The 22,088-nt window shown below is 48.7% G+C and overlaps 1 protein-coding gene across 1 annotated transcript; it reads right to left on the bottom strand.

The window, feature by feature from the left end:
• Positions 1–9,084: 9,084 nt before the first annotated feature.
• LOC144096918 (uncharacterized) lies at positions 9,085–21,634 on the bottom strand. Its single transcript, XM_077629731.1, has 10 exons — positions 21,572–21,634; positions 21,070–21,132; positions 19,020–19,131; positions 16,650–16,738; positions 15,111–15,218; positions 13,550–13,750; positions 13,173–13,268; positions 11,260–11,292; positions 10,637–10,690; positions 9,085–9,330 (listed from the first exon to the last, which is right to left on the bottom strand). The coding sequence occupies exons 2-10, from the start codon at positions 21,118–21,120 to the stop codon at positions 9,277–9,279; spliced, it is 798 nt and encodes a 265-aa protein (XP_077485857.1). The 5' UTR covers positions 21,121–21,132; positions 21,572–21,634; the 3' UTR covers positions 9,085–9,276.
• Between the last annotated feature and the right edge of the window lie 454 nt (positions 21,635–22,088).

Here is a 22,088-nt window from a genome sequence, read left to right as displayed (position 1 = left end):
CTCCCTGGTCTGGGAATCGAACCCAAAAAGCGATGGTCCCGGATTCGATTTCTGGACCAAGACGAATTTTTCTTCAAGTGCGAAGCTTCTGTGAAAGCTTTATAGATTACCTCTGCAGCCCTGTCTGTTCTGGGATTGGTTCTAATTAATTATTAGTTGATAATGACGACAGGTGTCCTTGTCACCCCCATCAATTTGTGCTGTAAACATTGCACCACAGAACCAAGCGTTGCTAACGCCCTCAGGATTAGGCCTTCGCATCCCGTGTTGAATTCCAGCACTGTGACACCGCGGAGAGGGACGTGCGTCAAGTACGGAGAGAGAAGGCGCCCTTGCTTAGCAGTACAATGTCCGTCTGCGGAACAGTCCGTGTACAAGTCGTTACGTCGCCGGCGCTAATGGGACGTCGACCGCTATGCCGCACAAGGCGGCGCACCGAAATAAACCGCTCATCGGCAACGGAGCCGAGGAGCTGCGGGCGCGGATCGGCCCGCTGTTGCTCGCAGCGGGCGTGTCTGCAGGGGACGACGACGTTTCCGGCGGAAGCTTCCGGCAGGAGGGCGCGCTCGCCGCGTGCCGAGTCCTTCCTGTCCGGCGATGCGGAACCGAGGGGACGCGTCGGCTTCAAAAGCCATCGGCCGGGCATGCCGCGCACGTTTGCGCCGAACGCGTTGTTAACGCCGGCGCGGGTTGCGTCGCTCGATGGGGCACCTGACCGCGCTCCGGATGAGCCGTGTGCCACGTGAACCGCGCAGCCCCGCGCGTTGACACGCTTGGGCTCTCAGATGCCGTTGCCCCGGCCCGCACTTGGATGGCTTAGACGCGTATTCACCCCGTTTGAAAAAAGTTCACCTTCCCGCATAACAGATGCACGCAGGCGTGAAGTAAGTACAATGAAATTTGAAAGGAAACGCCAATTTTACAATTGTCCGCTGCGGTGGCTAAGTGGCTACGGCGTTCGGTCATTGAGTCCGAAAGAAATCGCGGGTTTGGCGTTGCAGCCTTGGCGGCTGCATTTCGATGGAGGCGAAATGCAAAAGGCTTTCTTTGAACCAGGTTGGCGCCAAAAAAGACGAACACAACCTGTTTCAAAGAATGTCTAACCAACTAGCCCAGCACCAAGTTTTAATGCAAAAAGGCTCGCTCTGATCGTGGTCCGTGTTAAAGAACCGCAGGAAGCCGAAATCAACCAGGAACCCTCCACTCATGAGCGCCTTATGAAGCCCACGCTGTTTCTTCGCCAAGTGAAAGCCGTGCAGTTAGTTTCAATTCCCGGCCCCCGACTAGTAATCCGGCCGGTGATTTCTGTGTGCTGTAAACGCGGGGGCTTTTTATACTGAGTGTGTAAAGCTCGGTCGTTTAATTTTGAATGCGACAGCATTAGGAGGGAAAGGAGAGCGAAAACTGTCCGAGGGCTTCGGTGTGTGTGTGAAGCCTCCACCTGCAAGACGGTGCTTAGGGAAATTTGCCTTTCTCCAACCGCCACCTGTCAACCGTCCCCATCTCCACTTGTAGGAAAGAGCATAGAGACGCCTTACGCAGAATGACACAGCAAAAACGAAAATTACTAAGAAAATTACTCAGACAACGGCAAGCCTATGCGCAAAATATATAGCCTCCCGAAGAACTCTCCGTGCAAAATGAGGCTTGCGGGTGCTATGCCTTCTCATATTGCTCAGGAAGAGCAATCTGGGTCCCACAATCCTTACCGGAGGCTGTGATAGAAACAGCCACCTGCCAGGGCAGTGGCGCATGGCTTAAACACTGCGCCCCTGCGCCGCTAGTACATGGTAGGAGGACTTGCAGCGATCTAACAGTGACACATTTTATTGATGGCCCTAAAACTTCGTTTTAATTTTGGTGCATCTGTATTACTCTCTGGTTATGGGGAAAATTCTGAGCTGCAACGACTGGGACAATGGCGAGTCAAGAAGAAATGTTCGTACCAGTGCGCGCAACCAGCCTGCAGCGTCCCCCTTATCACTTCCACTCGATTTCTCTCCTATACTTTAGTAGGAAGGAGTAACATGACCGCTGAACACTGCTTTAACTATTCAAACCTTCTCTGGCGCCATCCCTTTCACTGATTGACTCTCTCGGCTCACAAAGGGCAGGGAGAGTTATTCAAAAGTTTATACTGCGCCGCTGCGGCTCCCGGCATGCTTGCAGTCTGACCTTCCAATAAATGCACCCCTAACGTCCTCTTGGGGAACGTACGAAACGGCCCCGGAAAAGTAATGCGCATAAGGTCAGCGTCCTCCCGAACATGCGTTCAGAATTTAAGCAGGAGTATATATGGAGTGGTTCGCTGTGGCAACGCATCAGTCGCAATTTTAGCCGCAAACATTGATTTTTTTTTATTCCTTAGCATAACTGCGGCTGCCGTTTGGGAAAACTTGAGTTGGGAGCATTATGCTGCCTTTTTAGTGAAAACAATCGCGAATAATAATAATAATAATAATAATAATAATAATAATAATAATAATAATAATAATAATAATAATAATTGGTTTTTTGGGGAAAGGAAATGGCGCAGTATCTGTCTCATATATCGTTGGACACCTGAACCGCGCCGTAATGGAAGGGATAAAAGAGGGAGTGAAAGAAGAAAGGAAGAAAGGGGGTGCCGTAGTGGAGGGCTCTGGAATAATTTCGACCACCTGGGGATACTTGACGTGCACTGACATCGCGCAGCACACGAGCGCCTTAGCGTTTTGCCTCCATAAAAACGCAGTCGCCGCGGTAGGGTTCGAACCCGGGAACTCCGGATCAGTAGCCGAGCGCCTTAACCACTGAGCCACCGCGGCGGGTCACTCGCGAAGGACGCAGCAAAATTAGGGACACAACACGACGCTGACTAACAACGCTTTGTTACACGGTCGTGATTTAATACAACTCGGTAGCACAAGAGATGTATTTAAGCCAAGACCGTGTAATAAAACGTGGTCGTTAGTCCACCTCGAGCTTTCTATACTTCTGATCCACCCTATATAAGCTCTGTTTTCACCAAAAAGTGAGCATGGTTTCCAACTCAAGTTGTCCCAAATGACCCCAATTGAATTAATTTTTTGACTCCTGCCACGGTGGGCAGGTTGTGAGGACGTCACGAGATAACGTGATCTGTCCCGACGAATCAGTGATTTCTGTGACAGACGATCGGAACGCGAAATCGCATGAAGTCAAGTGTAGTGCTGTCCCATTAAAAGGTCATGCACCAACCGCACCCACAGGTCACCTCGTTAAAGCTTCTTGCTCACTTCGCGCAAGGCTTACACCATTTTTTACGTCCGCTGGGTCTCTCTAGACTCAGGGACATCAGTATTTACTGCTAGTTGGCGGAAGTGAAGATATACAGTCGCAGAGCGGAGAGAGTCGCAGGCGAGCGTGGACAGGACTGCTCAGCCACGCGCCTACGCGACCAGTCCGTCTTGACATTTGGATCATCCGCCTCGTCAACGCCGGCTCGGTCCGCTTATATTCGGACGCCGACAATCCGACACGGTCAGAGGAGCGACGCGTGTGACAACAGCCCTCGGCGCTCCGAAATGGCTGCGGTCGCCGCGGGGGCCACTTGTAACAGGACCGGCTCTTGTCACCTCCCGGCAGGCGGAAGGATCAGCGGTGGACAAAGTGGAGGCCTCTCCTTTGTCTTTGAGCGGAGGCGCCGCGTTTGCGGAATGCGACCGGAGACGAGAGCTTGAAAGAGATGAAAGAGATACGGTCGATGTCTCAGTCGGCGCTGCTTTCACGCGCGGGACAAGAAGATACAAGATACGAAAGAGAAGAAGTGAGGAGTTGATGTCCGCACAACCTAGCTTGTTTTAATTCTTTTCTTGCCTTTTTGAAGCCTGTCATTGAAGGAGCGCTGTGCACTAGGATGAGCGGGACAGCAGTACGCGGCAAAGCACAGCTGAGAAGGACTTCTTATTGGGTATTTGGTGCTTGCTTAGGAAAAGGGTTGTGACGAAAAGATGAGCAGAGCGTTCGGTACAGCTGTGCGCAGCTTAGTATGCAGCTCGGTGGCGCTTGCGTTCTTTGTAGGAAGTGTGCGTTGCTCGCTAAAGCGTAGGTGTGTTCCTAATGCAAAATCTACTGTTTCTGTACTCGATTTGTGTACTAAAGAGAAAGCACTGCACTCCTGCTCAAAAAACATTAGACACAAAGACGTACAGTCAGGGACGAAAGTCTGTGGACCACGTGTTCTTCAAACGAACCCAGTAGCTCTATTATTAGCCGGCGGCTGGAGACCACATTTGCGCAGATGAAAAACAAAATTTTGACTTTCACCTCCGCAAGTGCAGTCTCCAGCCGCCGGATAATAGCAGAGCTGTCGGCTTCGTTTGCGGAACACGTGGTCCACAGAATTTTGTCCCCGATTGCACTGCACGATGCCACTTGCAGAAATTTGTATTTTGGTACAAGAAAATGCTTTAGCAGGCATTCGCGACCTCTCTCATCATCTGTTCGCAATGAGTCTACTTCGAAGCCATTTCAACTAAAATTTCATTTGTGTGTACCCTATTCGTACAGGCAGCGCCTGCAGTTCCCATGTGAACCCACCGCGGTGGCTAAGCGGTTGTGACGTTCGGCTGCTCATCCCAATTTCGTGGTTTCGATCACAGTCGCGGAGGCCTTAATTCACTGGAGGTGAAATACAAAAATGCCGTGTGCTGTGCGAAGTCAGTTCACGCTAAATAACCACAGGTTGTCTAAATTAATCCAGAGCCCTCCACTACGGCACAGCGTCCCTCAGCCCATTTGTGGCTTGGGGGCGTTTTCTGACCCGTCCTATTGTTTTTTGTCGTTTTTATTGCGGTTCCCAAAGTTTTATTCCATGCATATCACAAGACTGGAACCGCCTTTGGTAAGGACTATTGGAAAGTACTATTTACTTTTCCTGAAGGCTGTAGATGACTTGTAATTAATGCTTGCATGCCTAGAGGTAAGAATTAAACGTTAAAAAACGAGGTAATGAAACAAAACAAAACAGCATGCCCATTAATGAAAGAACGAACTCGTGAACCGGCAAACTTGCGGATTATGATGCTCACCGTGCTTTCACAACATGCACTTTGCTTATCTCGATCAACCATTGATGCGAAAATAAAAAGGTTACGTTTTCTTACACACCGCCTGCGCTCGCACTTGTTTCTATTGGTGATTTTTCTCCGAGACGATCGCATTTCGAGTCGTCCCTTTCTGTGATGGATCGCTTTCCACGCGGGCCACGCTCACCGCTACTGGGTGAGGCATCACGTCAACCACAATGGACGTACTGCGAATGCGAGTGGCGCCTGCTGAGAGTGATCGATCCTCGGAGGACACAGCTGCCTCGAGTAAGGCGCTATACCACACCGTCTTCTCCTTGAACCTGCTCGTTTGTAGCAGTAAGGACGCGACTAGTGCTGAACGCGTGATGTGAGTCATCACTGGGCTCGTTGACGAGCTCAGCGAGGTCGTTAACGAGGCAAGTCTCGTGGTATTGCTCATAGATGTAGCTCACGGTACCAGAGACACAAAGCGAACGAACGAGGCCACATATAGTCTTCGTTGCTAACTCTCCGCTAGCCAATTTCACCAGCGGGACAGGTCTGAGTCGCCGAGAGGAGGTGCCACTCAGGATACGCAGTCATCATAAGCATCCTCATCTGTGCCGTCATGGACGTCACTGGTCACGCACGCACACTGGTGGCCTTCGGAGCTGCACTGCCGTTCTGTGACGCTTCCCTCATTTAGTCCGCTTGCTGTCCCCGCAGGGAGCTCCCGAATAACTTGTGAAACTTCTCCGGATTTCGCTCCTTGAGACCTCGACCGGACAGGTGCACCTTCCAGGCAGTAACGCCACTGAATTCATCGACGGCACCATTGCTCCGTTCTAGGATTAGTAATGACACTTTGTTATAAAAAAGATTCGCGGGACACGCGAGCTGCCACTGAAATGCGTCACTGTGTCATCTGATAGCCCAGCAGCCAGTTGTCGATAACGCAGTGGCGCGTCCATTTTTTGTTATCAGGGGTTTGCGACAGTGTCGACGCGACGAGCGGCTATCATGCACGCACACACGCATGCACAAGGAGAACGTTGCGTCGCTATAAATGCAGAGGCGAGCTCGAGAACCTTACCAGGGGACTGGTGCACGCTAGCTGCTCCTTAATTCATCGTAATAGCAGTGCTTACATTACAAAATCGCAGGGAATGAAGAGTTTATTTTAAGGTGCTCTCACGCGGACGCTATGGGGGCCTAGTCCTCCTGTGAGAACGGAGTGGACACGTCCAGTCGTGGTTTTACAACGGAGGGCCCCGGGTCACTCTTCGTGTGGATGACGCTCGCGATGGCTTGAAAACTATTTCCCGAAGCAGTGGTATATTTGCTACATAGCAGAACAAGCTTCCGAACTGAGACTGAATAGTAAATCGCCGCTGCGTTTAAGTAGAAAGGCCACCACGGTTTGTAATACACTTTTTTTTTTCAGGCACATAAGGTTCAAGAAAAGGACTGAAACCAACGTTCTAATGCATGTGTCTTAAATAAAAATGACAAGTTTGTCCACTGAGGAGACACTGGAAACGAGGTTCACGCCTTTGTGATTGCAGAGTAACTTCACAGTGGAGTTATTTAGCAGTGGTTGCTAATTCTCCTTTGTTGCTCGCTTTCTATGGTGATGAAAAGACGGCAGACGAAAGGAATCGAAAATAAATCTGATGACGCAATGTCGGAAGCCTTCGCTCTTGACCTAAACGCGTCTGCTGCGCCTCGTCTTAAGGTGACCGACGTTCCAAAGAAGTTCGCTGCGAAGAAGCTAAAATGTACAACTTGCGCCCGAAAGAACTCTTCCCATGTTTTCCTTTCGCTGGCTATGCTGAGTCAGATTGAACCTCAGGGGTAGCGCCATATCATCAAATGGGCCCCAGGACACGCCGGCCTGGGTGGAAACCAAGTAGCCGACGATGACTCGCGGACGTATCGAACAGTTGACAGCGAACGGGAATTCCTTCTGGCCTGGATGATGATGGTTATGGATTTTTATGGCGCAAGGGCACCTATGGCCAAAGAACGCCATGGCACAAGGCGCTTTTCGACTACTCAAGGTGGGGTCAAAGACCCCACTTTGGTCCCTTCTGGTCTTACAGGCGTACGGTGCAAACCTGGAGCATTTCCGAAGAGCATGCCACGCAGGGAGCAGTCGCTTTGATGGAGACAATTACAAAGAAACACATTTACAAACCTCTTTATTTTACACAAAATTCATCCCACCCAGAACCGGGACATCTGCCCTTGGAGCGGGTTCGTGGTGGTCGGTGGTGGTGGTGTCAATGTACAGGCGGCATTAGCCTCACTGTGACCTGTCGGCAATTGCTCCACCTGCATCACTGATTTGAATCCCTCTGTCTCTACCACTGTTCAGTAAGGGGCTGCAAGCACATAACGGTAGTCCCTCACATACCAAACGCCACAAAGGGCGGCGGGAAAAAGAGCGCTGTCCAGCGATCACCCGGAAGATCAACGTAGACTGATCAACCGGGCGTGTATCGCCGCTGCAGCCGCCGGAGTTCTGAACTAGGGGCTCTGCTCACCAAGCTCTCCAAGACGTCTGTTGAGCAATATGTTTATTTCATTCATTCATTCATTCATTCATTCATTCATTCATTCATTCATTCATTCATTCATTCATTCATTCATTCATAATCCTCATAGAGGCTTCTCTTCACTCTTTCCCGCGAAAGCACGCCGCGCTCCTGAGACAAGCACGAGCACATTCGTTGCCCGTTGACTTCACCACACTATGTACAAAAAGTATGGTGGGGCAGCCAGAAAAAGAATGTAAACCAATAGGCCCCTGCCTGTGCCACCACACTATGTACAGTATGGTCCACTGTTAAAGGGAACATGCGGTCGCGTGTCATTGGCTTTCCGCGAGGCGCTGCTGCGGAAAGCCGGACAGAATGCCGCGCTGATTAAGGAGCGGAGTTTTTTTTTTTTAATTCTGTCCCCTTGCATGGATCTCATTTTTCACATCCACAACGCATCGATTACCTCTTCTCGCTGCTGAATTGGCTTTTTTCATTCTGTGGTCGCGTTTCATTCGAAATAAGCCAACGGACACGCAATCGCATGTTCCCTTTAACAGTGGATCATACTTTACAGAGGGCGAAACACATGTCTAGAACGACCGAACTGTAAGTTCTGCAGCTCCCAAAGCCGCTGCGACAAGGGAGGCAAAGAATGGCGATGAAAACCTATGAGTTTAACTGCACATGCTAGCATCCAGGCCATTTTTATGCAAATATTATGGCTGGATATCACTCAGAACGTGTTCTAGGCAAGCGTTTTGCCCTCTGTACAAAACTTACTTCATACAAGCCATAGTAAAGTGCGCGGCTTCGAGTACCCACGCTAGAACACACAGAATGCGACTGCCTCAAAGGTGTCCGACACAGCGCAATGCCACTCACTTCGCAACACACCCACACAGGGGGAGGGGATTGGGACTGAGTTGTACCTGGGCAGAATGGCGTCCTCTGGGGACACCCTCATACACCTCCTCCTTACCGCCGTGGGGACGGACCCTCAACCCACCAAGATGAGCACGGACCCGGACGCCCACAGGATATGGTTTGGCAATGGGCGACCAGGACATGCGTCATGTGAATAATCCCTTACTTGCGTGCACTCAGAAAACGAGTGTGCGATAATGCGCGTCTCTCACAGGGATCTCTTTGAGACATAATATTTCAGCAATGGCAGAGCTCTTGACTGAAAGTAAAAGTGGTAAATTACATGATGCATTGCACAAATGTAGGTCGAATTGCCCCCGTATTCTGTTACAAAAGAAAATACGAGGAGGATGGAGCGTGGTAAGAACTGCTTTCAACAAAGTTTAATTTTTGGATCACCGCTGACGACAGACAGAGGGAACTTCAGACAGTGGTGAGCATATAGGACCTCACGTCATTTCTAAACTCTAGCTGCGCAATTCTTGCATGAATAAAAAACATTCAAAATTCATTAATGCATGTCTTTATTTAAATGTACAGCAATGTATACATACTCGGAATTGATGTTTTAATAATGGCAATAATTATGGGCGTTTTTGTAAGCTGACGCACTGCTCTTCAGTAACCTATATAGACCTCATTTGCAGAATGCATGCTAGTGAGCTTGTTGCCTCACGAGCTAAAAGCGAACATAGAAAAAACGATGCATTTAATGGTTGTCAACAAAATGAATCAAGTATATCGAGATGTACGAGTTGAGAGAATACCTCCCTGGCCAGTCAAATATTCGTGTAATGGTGGACGAAAACGCCGTACATCCACAGCATCTCGAACTGCAAAAGGAAATAAACAGGAGTTGGAGCGCTGATACGTCCGATTCTTGATATTGTTCAGCTGCCTCTTGCGCCCTCATTTGTATTTCACTCGGTACTATTTTACTTATTTAGACCATTTGATTATTTATTTCTGTTTCGTGCCGTCGAGGAGAGAATAATACGGACCACGATTCGGCGTTACAAATTTTCCCTCGCATTGCGTAACAGAAACAAATGTTTGCTGACTTTATGCAATAACGTAGACTGATGGGCGAGTTGATATTACATAATACTGCTAAAACAGCGCACCCCCACAAGGACGAGGGAAGATTAGACAAGACACAGCGCCAAACTACAACTGAAGAGTTTATTTAGGGCGCCACCGTTTAAGTAACAAACCCGGTTACCAAAAACGGTAAAACAAAGATGACCATGTTCCATTCACAGATTCATCTTTCCTCGTCCTTGTGCAGGAGCGCTGTTTTAGCCTTACTGTGTCTCTATGCCTAAGTTCACAGGCAGCATTTGCATGCATAAGTATCAAACACTGATAATTTTCGCTAAATTAATGTGTCATGCAAATTTGAGCACCCAAACGTCATCCTTGTTATTGCGTCCACGATTATACGCGCATCACACCTCTACAATCTGCAATGTCCTACACTGCGTGCATGTAAGAAAAATTGAGCATAAATATGCTACAACCGAAACATACCGATGGTATACTTATAAGAGTCGGATACAACTCAATAACGAAGCGGCAAATGTCCCTCAAATGAGGCCCTTCAGCCAATGGCGTCGATCGGTTGTCGTGACGTCGTGGTTAATCCGGATTAACCGCGGATTCATGACAGTCGGTTATAATTTGCTCCTGAGTGCCTAGCAAGAATGCCTAAACTGCGCAAGATGGTGTACTTAAGCTGTAGCCTTCCCCTTATCTACTGCAGCTCGAGAAACAGTTCGGGAAGCGTGGTGTGAACGGAAGGCGCTCCAGTGGCATTTTGTGCTCACACACACTGACGTGTTTGTAACCGGCGACGTCAGAGCGACGTCAGTGAGCCAAAGCCTCGCCTGTGTGACGTCAGGCGGCTTCGAAGTCGGGGCTGCCTCACGCGCCACACGGTGGAAGACTCGTAGTAAGTTTTTTTTTGTTTATTAAGAATGACAGAAAGGAAAATAAAGGCTGTTAGCCAGCAGGGGAAATTTCCGCTCTCTTCTCGGATACCTGATCTACAGCTGGAAAAATGAAAGCGATAAAAAACTTCCAGGCACGACGAAATAGAGACACCGTCACTCTACCTATTGCGCACGCCATTTGGCTTACCTTCGTCCAAGCCCGAATGGAAACATAGACGAAGTGTAGAAGTTGACGCACCGTCTGCGCCACCCAACAGAAGAGAGAGAGAAATGAGTTCCCCGTCTAGGTCACCGGCAGGGTAATGCGTGCCGTCAGCGAGACTACATACGGGCGAAATGTCTAAAGACTGCGTATGTACGGTGGAATTTTGATCTTTCACTAATTCAGAGCTTGTCTTACTAATGACTGAGGTACAATTCAAGGTAAAGCAAGACTATGCCGGTTTATCGGTATTTGAAGTCTTGTAGCGTTGACGATTAATAGGCTTAGAAGTTGATGCTCTTTGGTGTCGTCTAGCGGAAAGGTGAAAAGGAAAAACCTAATCATTGCTGCTGTACGCACCTCCTTAAAGATAAGCATAATTTGGGTAATTTGTCAGCAGGCTAACAACCACCCATCATCAGAGGTGGCGTAAGTGCCCACGAAAACGTGACTGACAAACGTGAGACTAAAAGATTGCCTGTCAATTCTTAGCATGTTGATTAGGATGAGCCCCCTCTCAGCATCCATGTAACGTGAGGCGGCATTCTTTCGGCGACATGTGCGTACTGCATGCTTCTAACAGGCCTATATTGAATGCAGATACTCACAGGTGGTTCTAAAAGAACCTTGTAGGGATTGCCCTGCGAACGATAAACGATAAAAGAACATTATGCAGTGGTCATTTGGATAGGAGGTAGCCAAAGCGTGACATCTTTCGAACAGTTCTTTATACAATGCATCATCCCTATCGCTCCCGCGACATCCAGCTCTGCTGAACTCTCTCAAGTCGCTAAGTTACTGCCAGTTTTCCTCTTTCCAGTGAGTATTACACATTTTCTCACACACAGGAACGCTGCCTACGATCACGGCTACCCAGCTAATCACTACACATACAGACATACACCTACTACAGTTCACGCACACTACTGCGAAATCAACACCAGTGTCGCATTGTGCAATTGCCGGTGTCTCTGTAGCTTCGGAAATTGAAGCTTCCACCGTCCCGAAGCGCCAGCACTACCCCACCGCAACCCCTATAGCTACGGGGCTGCCCTGCCACCCATAGCCACCCTCGATTCCCTCCACACCACCCTCTACTTGCAGATGCGCCATTCACCACCCACCCACCCAACTCTACTCGCCAGAAGCGCTGTCTACCACACGAGTAACCTACCTCCCCTTCTACAAGGCCTCTTGACAGTAGTACCCCACACCGCAGCGGAACGAAAAGGCGAGAAAGTGACGGCGAAATCGAATTCAAGTCAAGCACTTAATCTTCTTCGGTCCATGCTCGCATATATATATATTTTCTATGCTGCTGGAGACACTGCAGTGAAGGGTTCACGATGGCAATTGCAACCGTATGTCGGCACGTGGGCGTCTTCGCAATTCGCTGTCGTTCAAATACGAACGCCACAGATGGTCATTGCACCCGTGACACTGAACCCTGCAGAAGAACCCTTACCACAGCATGTAGTATTTGGGATTGATGGAGAACGTTAATGGACAATTCACAAAAAGAGAAGTACTAAAAGACCAACGCAAATGATGGACGCGCCGCGTCCTGCCATCAGTTATGTCTTTTTGTGCCCTTCCTTTTGCGCTTCGGACGCTTCAGAATTCTTGAGCCGCTTAGTCACGGCAATGGATGGGTTTCTTTCGACCGGTGAGTCTTTCTCGTTATTTTACGTAACATGCAGCTTTTTTTGATAAGATAGCATTTAGGTTGACGTCTCACAAAAAATTTTCTGGCATTCTCAATCACGAAATTCCCCGATTGGTCGAGTGATGTCACGTGATCTAGTGACGTCATCACAACTTGCCCACCGTGCAACCTGCCCACCGGATTGCCAGCGAACTGCCAACTGCTGCAAAACTCAATGTAATTGCCACGTTCCCACCATGGCGCTGCACATGAGCCCTACGGGAGCTCGGTAAGAGCAATCTGTGTCTCGCAAGCCGCACCGATGGCCGTGTTTGAAACACCCGCTTGTCAGGGCAGTGGCGCGAGCAGCGGTATGAAAACTTCCCGCGGTGTACGAATCAGGTTGAGAGGGTCGTGACGTCGTCAACATCACGTGGTCACCAATGAACAAATCATAGGGCACCGCCACGTTTGAAAATTGAGGACCCCCAAACTTTGAAAGTCGGCCTGTCCCCAAATATTCAAAAGGACCTCCAAAATCTTGGAAGTAGGCCCACCCCAAAAATGTATTCAGGTGGATTATGAGGTCGGATTAGTATAATCTCGCATGATAATTCAATGCAAAGTACTCGAACATTCTAGAAGTTGATGACTCATGCATACCCTGTAAGGACAGTGGAACCGGTACCAACAGGAGGTTTGGCGGGAAAATCACATTAAACACTCATTGTAAGCACCACAGCAGGCAACCTAAATGCTATCTATTTTCTACTTTGGAGATGTGGTTCAGAAGGCCCCCAAGTTTGTTTTTTTGCGCTCCAGCCGCGGTATCACAGGAGTTCAGTTTTCACGAGTAAGCACTGTCACCTAATTCACCTTTGTGGGAGTGGGAATATCTGCAGGTTTTTGCTGATACTGCATTGCCTCTTGCCCCGACTCGCCGGGAGCGGTCACTTGCTTGCTGACAGATCCCTGCGTGGCACAAAGAGGCATTAAAAATGAGTGCTCGTGGTCACCCCTACAAAGTGACTATAAAAAAACTCGGGGACAGCTTTCTGTGGCTATGGAGTGGAAGCTACGAGCGCGCACCGCCAGCTTACATCCCTGTGTAAGCTGGCACTCGTAAGCGCATGCGAAGAGTGCGTTTATGGGAGCGGGTGTCTCGCGCTCGTATATTCCACTGCATAGCCACAAAAAGCTGATGTTGGCGCTGTGAAACGCTACAAAAAAGAACAAAATGGGAAGCAACTGACCACGTCGCCTAGCGTCCCCTCAGACAGCCGACTGCTATTGACGTTTGCAGACCTCTCCTCGGCCTCGTAGCTCCGGCCCGCATCGGGAGCTGCAGCAGCGTCGGAGCGTAGTGTCACATCCGAGCAAGCGACTGGCTGCGCAAGGGGAGACTGCAGGGCTGACTTCGGTGGCTGCTTTGCGACTACCGCTTGACTTCGCAACTGGAACGCAAAAGCGAAGACACGTCTGTGAGGCACATGCCAGAATATGCATCTGCACAACTGCATGAACGCTTACGCAAAGAAGCCAGCGTGGAACACTGCCTTTTCCTTTGTCCCCCTGCCATTCAGTTATCCTATTACCCAAAGACCCTCCCCCTGTTTCTTGGAGCGCCTGGCTTGTGTCCTCCGCACTGGAAGATCAAATGGCGCTGGTCCGACAAGCCGCCGACCTCATTGGCGCTTAATAATGCGGCCAAATGAAGTTTATTGCTACTAGGCCTACTACTAACACTCTTCAAAACAAGAAAGAAATCGAAGAGGAGCTGTAAGGTGTTTTGCGGGAATCAAACACGAACTCTCCTACCTGTCGTGGTAGTTCAGTTGCTATGGCATTAAGTTGTTGAGCCATATAGGTCGCGGGATCGAATTTCGGCCGCTGCGGCCACATTTCTGTGGGGTGAAATGAAAGATCGGCTAAGCCAAGCTTATCACGTAGCTCGATTTAATTCGGCGAGGACAGACGTGCAACTGGTCGGTCGCCTGTGAGACGGCACTGCCAACCCGGCTGGCGGTGCGCTCGGCAAAACAGCAGAGGAGCGACTTTGCCCCCAAGCCATTGAAAATAGGCACAAGTCCTGCGCATAACTCGCGTTTAAATACTGAGCCCAATTCGATGAGAACAGCGCGAAAACAGGTTCCTTTATTAAACGTCCACAATTAGTCAAACCCCTTTATTCGCATTGCATGAGTAAGCAACGTGAAGACAAAACCACCGGCCGATGGTTGGAGCCTCGCGCCGGCTGTGTCGTCGGGTTACACTGAAGCTTGGCTCGGGGGAAGGGGGGGGGGGGGAGGGGGGTTGAGGTGTTCCGTAAATTAGCTCTCGCCGTAAAAGTGATCGTATTCTGCGCTGTGTCAACATGTCAAAGGACCGCAGGCGGTAGCAATTAGTCGGAATTACTCTTGAACGTCGCCTATCTATACCACGTGGTGCTTCTGGACGTTCAGCCCCACGTACCAACATACCATACGTACACCCACTACATAATCGTATTCGGGCTATGTACTCAATTGGCTCGTATGAGCGAGTACTGCTTTCCACGACATGTGATGGGAGACAAACACATGTTTGCTATTCCATGCGCCTAAACGTGCGTATCGGAAAGCTGCATGCAGGTTTGTACAGCGTCAGTTGTATACCACATCGTATGCCAATTATTTTAGCGCGTTGAAATGTTTAATTCTATTTCTCCTATCTCACCGCTGAGGTCAGTTTCTAGACCGGTTTAGGTTAACGGTTAGAGAGCATATGCAATGTGGTGAGAAACTGGACAGGATACTGCGAAGCACGTGAACTTACGATAATCGTCGGTCGCGTGTAATTGGCCGACGCCAAACCGACCAGGACGTCAGCGCCAAGGTCCAAGTAATGCCATAGGCGTCCGAAATCTAGTAGGTTTGGACTCTTCTGTGGACAGGCATGCAAACAAACATCGACATTAAGACGCTGATGCTAAGCCCTAAAGGAGTTGGGTTCACCCGAACCTCAATCGGCCATTTTTGTCAGACAGCGGATGAGGACAAATCTGGACTCTGATTTTGAGGATGACTGCAAGGACGGTCGCATATCCCAGCTGCTCCTGCTTCTGCTCCTGTTTCTTGACTCGACGGGACGTTCTGCGGTCTTGGTACTCTAAAACTGCCCTTCGTCCTGCTTCTGCCCCCATCAAACTCAACACCCAATCCTATAATCTGGACACTGCTGGCCATTATGTGGATGCAAAAAAAAATAGCATCTATATTCGCCTCCGCAGTGACGTCATTATAACTACCATGATTACAGCTACCATCACCATCAACATGACACAAATAATGGCTACCTTGTCGGCAGGCTTCAATGATTTGCGAATCGTCGCACATACTTAGTCTTTTCATGTCCGATACATTACATACCCTAGTTTTGATGACCCACTTGTCCATATATTCAAGGAAGCTGTCATATGTCCTATTCTTCTCAGCACTCCGAAATACCTAAGGACACTTCTTTCCTTCACACTTTCAGCGTCCACCACAGTACAACAGTATACTCTGATGCATATTCCTTGAAGCATATTCGTTTACTGAACAGCTCACAAATAGAGAAGGACCTGAAGACAAGACACTGCAAAAGCTTGAGGTGTCATGTATTCGGTCTCCGTCGTTCTATGGGCCGTTCTTATCCTATGAATTAGCAACAAACCCATCCTATTACCTTAACTGACGTTACTTCAGCTATCATGAAAACCACTCGTCAAGTGCAAACTAGTCCGACAGAGAGAGAAAGAGAATAAACATTTATTTTTTATCCAAGCAAACGCGTACTCCAGATGCCCGAAATACTGTTACGTACAGTCATGCGCAAAAGTGCAGAAACTACTGGTATGGCGGTGATTGCGATTTTTTGTGAAAAAACGCGTTTCTGGCAGAAATGGGGAACTTATTCGGCCAGGCAACCTACGCATACCTTGAAAGCAGGCGCTGCACCGGGAGAAAGCTCTGGCACGCAGTTCTGTCAGCTCGCGTGGTCTCTCCGCTTTTGCGCAGGGGTGTAGTTACATAATCAGTAACCGTCATTGGGCTTATCAGGGGGGGGGGGGGAAGCAACCGCAACTAAAGATGTGTCCTACAGGCACTGTGGACGTTACCAGTTTTCGTGGTCTCAGCTCAAAGTATTGCGAAAGTGCTCAGGAATACGGATCCAAACAAAAGACCACGACGAATTTCAGCTTCTGCCTTCAAGACGGCTGCGCTGCCGGACAGAACGGCATTGCGCTGCCCATGTAGACGTTCCTCCGTGAATTTGAAAGTTGCCTTGTAGAAATAGGATGTTCCTTTTACATTGGTGCTGCGGTATACTCACAATACAGCAAGCGACGAACATGACCGCGTCGAAGAAGATGCTTCCCCCAGCCAGGCCAAGCATGATGTTTTTCGACCCCTCCGCACCCACTGCAAGCAAGCGCATAGTGAGGTCGTATAAATATGATTACCACATCATTGCGTTTCTGGCGATCATTATAGAGAAAGACAGTTTTCCGTTTTCGTAATCTTGAATTACCAGTGATAAGTTCGCGGGTAATCGATTATCAAATCTCACTGTCGACAGACGGACGAACGCACCGACCGACCGACAGACCGGCAAAGGGACATGCAGACTGACTGACCTTGATTGATTGATTGATTGATTGATTGTTTGTTTTTTTGTTTGTTTTTTGTTGGTTTGGTTAATTTGTATCTTCTTGAAGATCATTTACCTTCATTCTATATACAAGAATTGATTTTTTTTTTAATGCGTTTACAACTTTTCCCGTGCTCTTTTTGTATGTAATTTTGTTATGGCCAAGCATGATGTTATGTTATGATGTTATGTTATGTTACGTGTAAATATGTATTTGTAGTTTTGTCTATGTCTAGAGCCATGTGAATACGTCCATATCTTCAATAGCACTACAATTATATCAGTATGTACAAATAGGCCTCACTGTTGATACTACGTTGTTTCTTTTGTTTCATGATAACTTGTTTTATTACGTGTTATTTTCATTTCTCATGCTCGTTATGACTGCGCTTAATTTTTAAACGTTGTGCTCTGACGTCCCCTTAACTCTGCTTTTGTGGAAGCAATTATGAATTTTATATTGGGGGGGGGGGGGGGGGGAGGGGCGGGAACCAGTCAAGCTGTCCAGCTTTTTTTCCCCAGCTCCCCCGTAACGTTGATGGAAATAAAGGCTGTCATTATTATTATGGTTCGTTTTGTTTGGTTTGGTTTGGTTTGGTTTGGGTTTGTTTGGTTTGGTTTGTGTTTGTTTGGTTTGTGTTTGTTTGGTTCGGTTTGGTTTGGTTCGGGTCGGGTCGGGTCGGGTCGGGTCGGGTCAGGTCGGGTCGGGTCAGGTCGGGTCGGGTAGGGTTGGGGTTGGGTTGGGTTGGGTTGGTCGGTTGGTTCGAACAGGAAAACGAGAGAGAAAAAAATTGCAGTGGTGCCTGCCATCAACCTACTGACGCTATAGCTTACACGCCTCATGTAGGTTTTGTCTAGCGCATAAAAGTCCTTACGCATGCGTCAGCCATTTGCGTAAAAAATACGTTTTCTTTGTTCCTTTCTAGCGCTATTCTCGTGGCTTTGCGTTTTTGTGTGCACCTTCTTGGTTTTAACACCTTCTACCTCATCTGGAGGAGCCTGGCAGGTAGGTTACCAGGCTGTCATCAAACAGTGCCTCCCTGGGGTCGAGCGCGGTCACACAATTCCTGCACTCACTACGGTTACGAGCACAATGCGCTGTGTATGGCGACTTCAGGGGATCAACAGTGAATTGACCATACCCACTGTCATCCCTTGCTGTTGTCCGGGCCCGCGTTGATTGCCCAGCGGCAATTAATTAATTAAAATCAATCAACCAACCAATCATTCAATCAATTAATAATTAATTAGCCTACTGTCCTGCCATTTGTCGTCGACTCGCAAGCGCAGTGCGCATTCACACCGACCTCAGGAAGAGCCACTTCGCTTAGCCTCTAGCCAGGCACGTAGCCGGAATTTTTTTTTTCCTGAAGTGTCCGAGGTAATATTATTCTTTGGGGAGGGGTGGGGGCTGCAGGGCGGTGCATGCCCAGCATGAGTTCTGCTCAGAAAATTTTGGGAGGGGGGTCAGGTCACCTCAAGTTACGGGGAGGGGAGCGAGAGCAGAAACAGGCTGATTTAAGAAACAGGAAGAAAACATGGAAAAAGACCGCTACAAAACGTTTAGCTGATCGTCATTTCATTGCAAAAACTTAAAGAGCCCTTTGGAGCATTGACGACAAAAGTTGGAAGCACAGGGATGCCTATAATCTATGAACCACCGTGAGTCAACGCCTTCTCCTCCGATATGAAGAAACGAATCGAAATTTCAGATGTTGCATTCCAAATCAGCGCATGTCGGGGCGTGTGTTATGAGTGAGCGATAAAGCATGGTTGTTTAACAGCGCAGCTGTGCCCGCTGAATATGCACCCACGCCGGTGCGCAGGAGCGTTTCTGCAATCGACCCCTGTCGAACTGGGGCCGTCGCCTAGAAATCCGGGACGGAAATCCGGCGCCGATGAGCAGGATCCTTCGGCATCGATTCTGTGGCCGTCCTTGTTCCGTATAGTGCAATACCTCGCTCCGCGCAGGTAGAAACCCAATTCCGCACCGAAGCTCACACAAGCATTTCTCGCCACGCATGCGTTCAGGTGCAAGATGAACGAACGCACCGAACTTGGTCACGTTGTGCACGTCCGGGATGTAGACGAACCACGGCTGGCTCAGCAAGAAGCGCCTGACCTCGGGAACAAGCACGTAGGCCAAGTTGTAGCCGTTCAGGGCCTGAAATGGAACAGTTGTCGCAGGCTGGCCTAGTGCGCCCTTCTCGACAGCAGGAGGGATTCGTTAGGTGGCGCCCCGTGCCGGAAAACGAGGGAAAACCTTTTCACACTACTGTACCACTGTAGGGCGGGTCATTATCACCACGATAACTTTATTTCAACAGGTGTACAAGTACACGGAAGCAATTGTTGGGCCACTAAATTGGAATATAATGATAATAATTGGTTTTTGGGGAAAGAAAATGGCGCAGTATCTGTCTCATATCGTTGGACACCTGAACCGCGCCGTAAGGGAAGGCATAAAGGAGGGAGTGAAGGAAGAAAGGAAGAGGGGCCGCAGTGGAGGGCTCCGGAATAATTTTGACCACTTGCTTCTTTCACTCCCTTCTTTATCACTTCCCTTACGGCGCGGTTCAGATGTCCAACGATATATGAGACAGATACTTCGCCATTTCCTTTCCCCAAAAACCAATAATTGTATTTAACGTGCACTGACATCACACAGCACATGGGCGCCTTAGCGTGTTTTCCTCCGTAAAAACGCAGCCACCGCAACCGAACCCGACCGCGGCGGCTGCGTTTTTATGGAGGAAAAACGCTAAAGCGCCCGTGTGCTGTGCGATGTCAGTGCACGTTAAAGATCCCCAGGTGGTCGAAATTATTCCGGAGCCCTCCACTACGGCACCTATTCTTCCTTTCTTCTTTCACTCCCTCCTTTATCCCTTCCCTTACGGCGCGGTTCAGGTGTCCAACGATATATGAGACAGATACTGCGCCATTTCCTTTCCCCCCAAACCAATTATTATTATTATTATTATTATTATTATTATTAATTGAAAATTTGTTTTTGGAGAAAGGAAATGGCGCAGTATCTCTCGACAGACACCTGAACCGCCCCGTAAGGGAAAGCATAAAGAAGAAACAGAAAAGAAAGGGAGAAAGGGGTGTCATAGCGGAGGGCTCCGGAATAATTTCGACCACCTGGGGGGATCTTTAACATGCCCTGGAGATCTTTAACATGCACTGTCATCGCACAGCACTCGGGCGCCTTTGAGTTTCGCCTCCACCTAAACGCGGCTGCTGCGGTCGGATCAGTAGCCGAGCACTCTAACCACTGAGCCACCGCAGCGGGAATTTGGGTCACTAGCCGAGAGCAGTTTCAGTCCATTTTAAAGATATAATCAACAGCGAAAAAAAAAGCATCAAAAAGTACCATGGACTTCATCACATAAATGGCGAAATTCCCTTTATAATAGCACAAACCAAGCGAGAAGGAAAATAAATATTACGTTCAGAAATTTAAGAATTACGAATAAGCGCGCGAAGAAGGTAATTGTAAAAAAAAGTAAAACCCGTACAGATACAAAATATCCTTTAATTATAGAGTTCGAAAAAGAGAGAACAGTAATGCCTATCTGAATCAGCAAGGAAGAAGACGTGCAGGCGCATCCTCTGAATCACTCTCCCGATTCTGCCTCCCGATTCAGGGCCGATCCCCCCAGTGTGTGTATTTGCCATCTTTTGAAATTCTAACAACACTCTCAATTAGTTCATATACTGTTTAGGGCGGCGTTCACCCGTTTTCTTTCTTCTGCCTTAGCGACGCGTTCGGCCGCCTTCTCCCCTTCGCGTACTGACGCTTAGGGCTGCCGTTGCCAACCAGTCCAGCGCCGTTCGGCTCCAGCGGCAAACTCGCGTAGCGTTCCAGAACTTGAAGGTACTTTCAGTCTTTCAAATCACACGCACTTACAATTAATTATGGCCAATACAGAAAAGTGCCGCGCTCAATATAAGTCGTAACAAAGCTCACCCCCCTTTTGTGCGAAATTTGAGCTGGATAACGTCCTCGGTGTGGTCGACAACAATACCTGCCGTTACGAGGGACGCAGCATAGTTGGCATTCGCACAAACATACTAAAGGGCTGATGTGGCATCTTACCATGCAGAGGATGGTAAAAATGGCGCTCTGCCTTAGAGTGACAGTGCACATGTCATGGAGACCCTGAAAGTCAAATGCAAATAAAGAAATTCTAACGTAGGCTTATTTCACCGCTGAAGGCATGTCAAAGGGCACATTGAAAACATTTCCATAGCGTACATTGTTCATTCCATCAAGACCTAATTAAAGCAGGCCGAAATTCTGAAGTAAGCATTACGTTATAACTGTCTGGTCCTCGTATTTCTCATGTCAGTTCGTGCACGGTGTAACATGGTAGAAAAGCGCTTTCAGACCAACGATACCGAGTCCTGGGGCGAAGGTGCACATAATAATGTCGACAGAAATTTCACAAGGTGTAAAAATGTGCTTCCGATCCCAGTGAAGCCTGGAGTGCGACATTTCCTGGTCTGAGCATCAGTGGGGAAAGCTTTTTCTGTGGTTTATGAACTCGACAGAATTCTTCGGATACATGCTGCTTTGAAACGATGATAAAGTGACCTACCGAAACGTTTCCTGGTGGGCAAAGTTCAGCGGCGAAATACGACGATAAAGTGTTGTTGTTGCCTTCGTGACATGGCACATGCGTTCAGCCTTGCGATTTTGACTTTGTCTTCCTCTTGATCAAACTACGAGCTCGTAGCACGTGATGGTTCGGCTAATGCAGCGTAGATAAGCCAGAATACGTTATCAAGAACAATGGCTCCGCAGAGACAGCTGATAATTTCGAGTCGTTAAAGGGACACTGAGGACAAGTTGAGGTTGGCCTGCATACCGCGTTGTAATCACGAACAGACCACTCTCGCCGAAGAGGGGTTGCAAGTGTCGCCATCGCCGGCCGATTTCGAAAGTAAACAGCGTGAGTCGGGCAGCGAACTTCTAGTGTCCACCCGAGAGGCTAGGCTACACCGTCGTTCACTTCAAAATGGTAGAAAGCAGTCCTTTTCGGCGAGGACGTCACGGGTTTGAGTCTAGTGGCGCAAATATTTTTTTTGTTTAATTTCATCAGCCATAAATGCAAA

Source organism: Amblyomma americanum, chromosome 7, assembly GCF_052857255.1.
Source record: "Amblyomma americanum isolate KBUSLIRL-KWMA chromosome 7, ASM5285725v1, whole genome shotgun sequence".
Lineage (NCBI taxonomy): Eukaryota > Metazoa > Arthropoda > Arachnida > Ixodida > Ixodidae > Amblyomma > Amblyomma americanum.
The sequence above is the reverse complement of the archived record's forward strand: the minus strand, read 5'-3'. Positions and strand labels throughout refer to the sequence as shown.

Coding starts and splice junctions, on each gene's coding strand:
- LOC144096918 (XM_077629731.1), bottom strand. CDS start 21,120: ATGTGCACTGTCACTCTAAGGCAGAGCGCCATTTTTACCATCCTCTGC. Junction 19,132..21,069: donor TTTTTACCATCCTCTGCATG/GTAAGATGCCAC, acceptor GTTCCATTTCAG/GCCCTGAACGGCTACAACTT. Junction 13,751..15,110: donor ACACGCGACCGACGATTATC/GTAAGTTCACGT, acceptor TTTGCGTTCCAG/TTGCGAAGTCAAGCGGTAGT.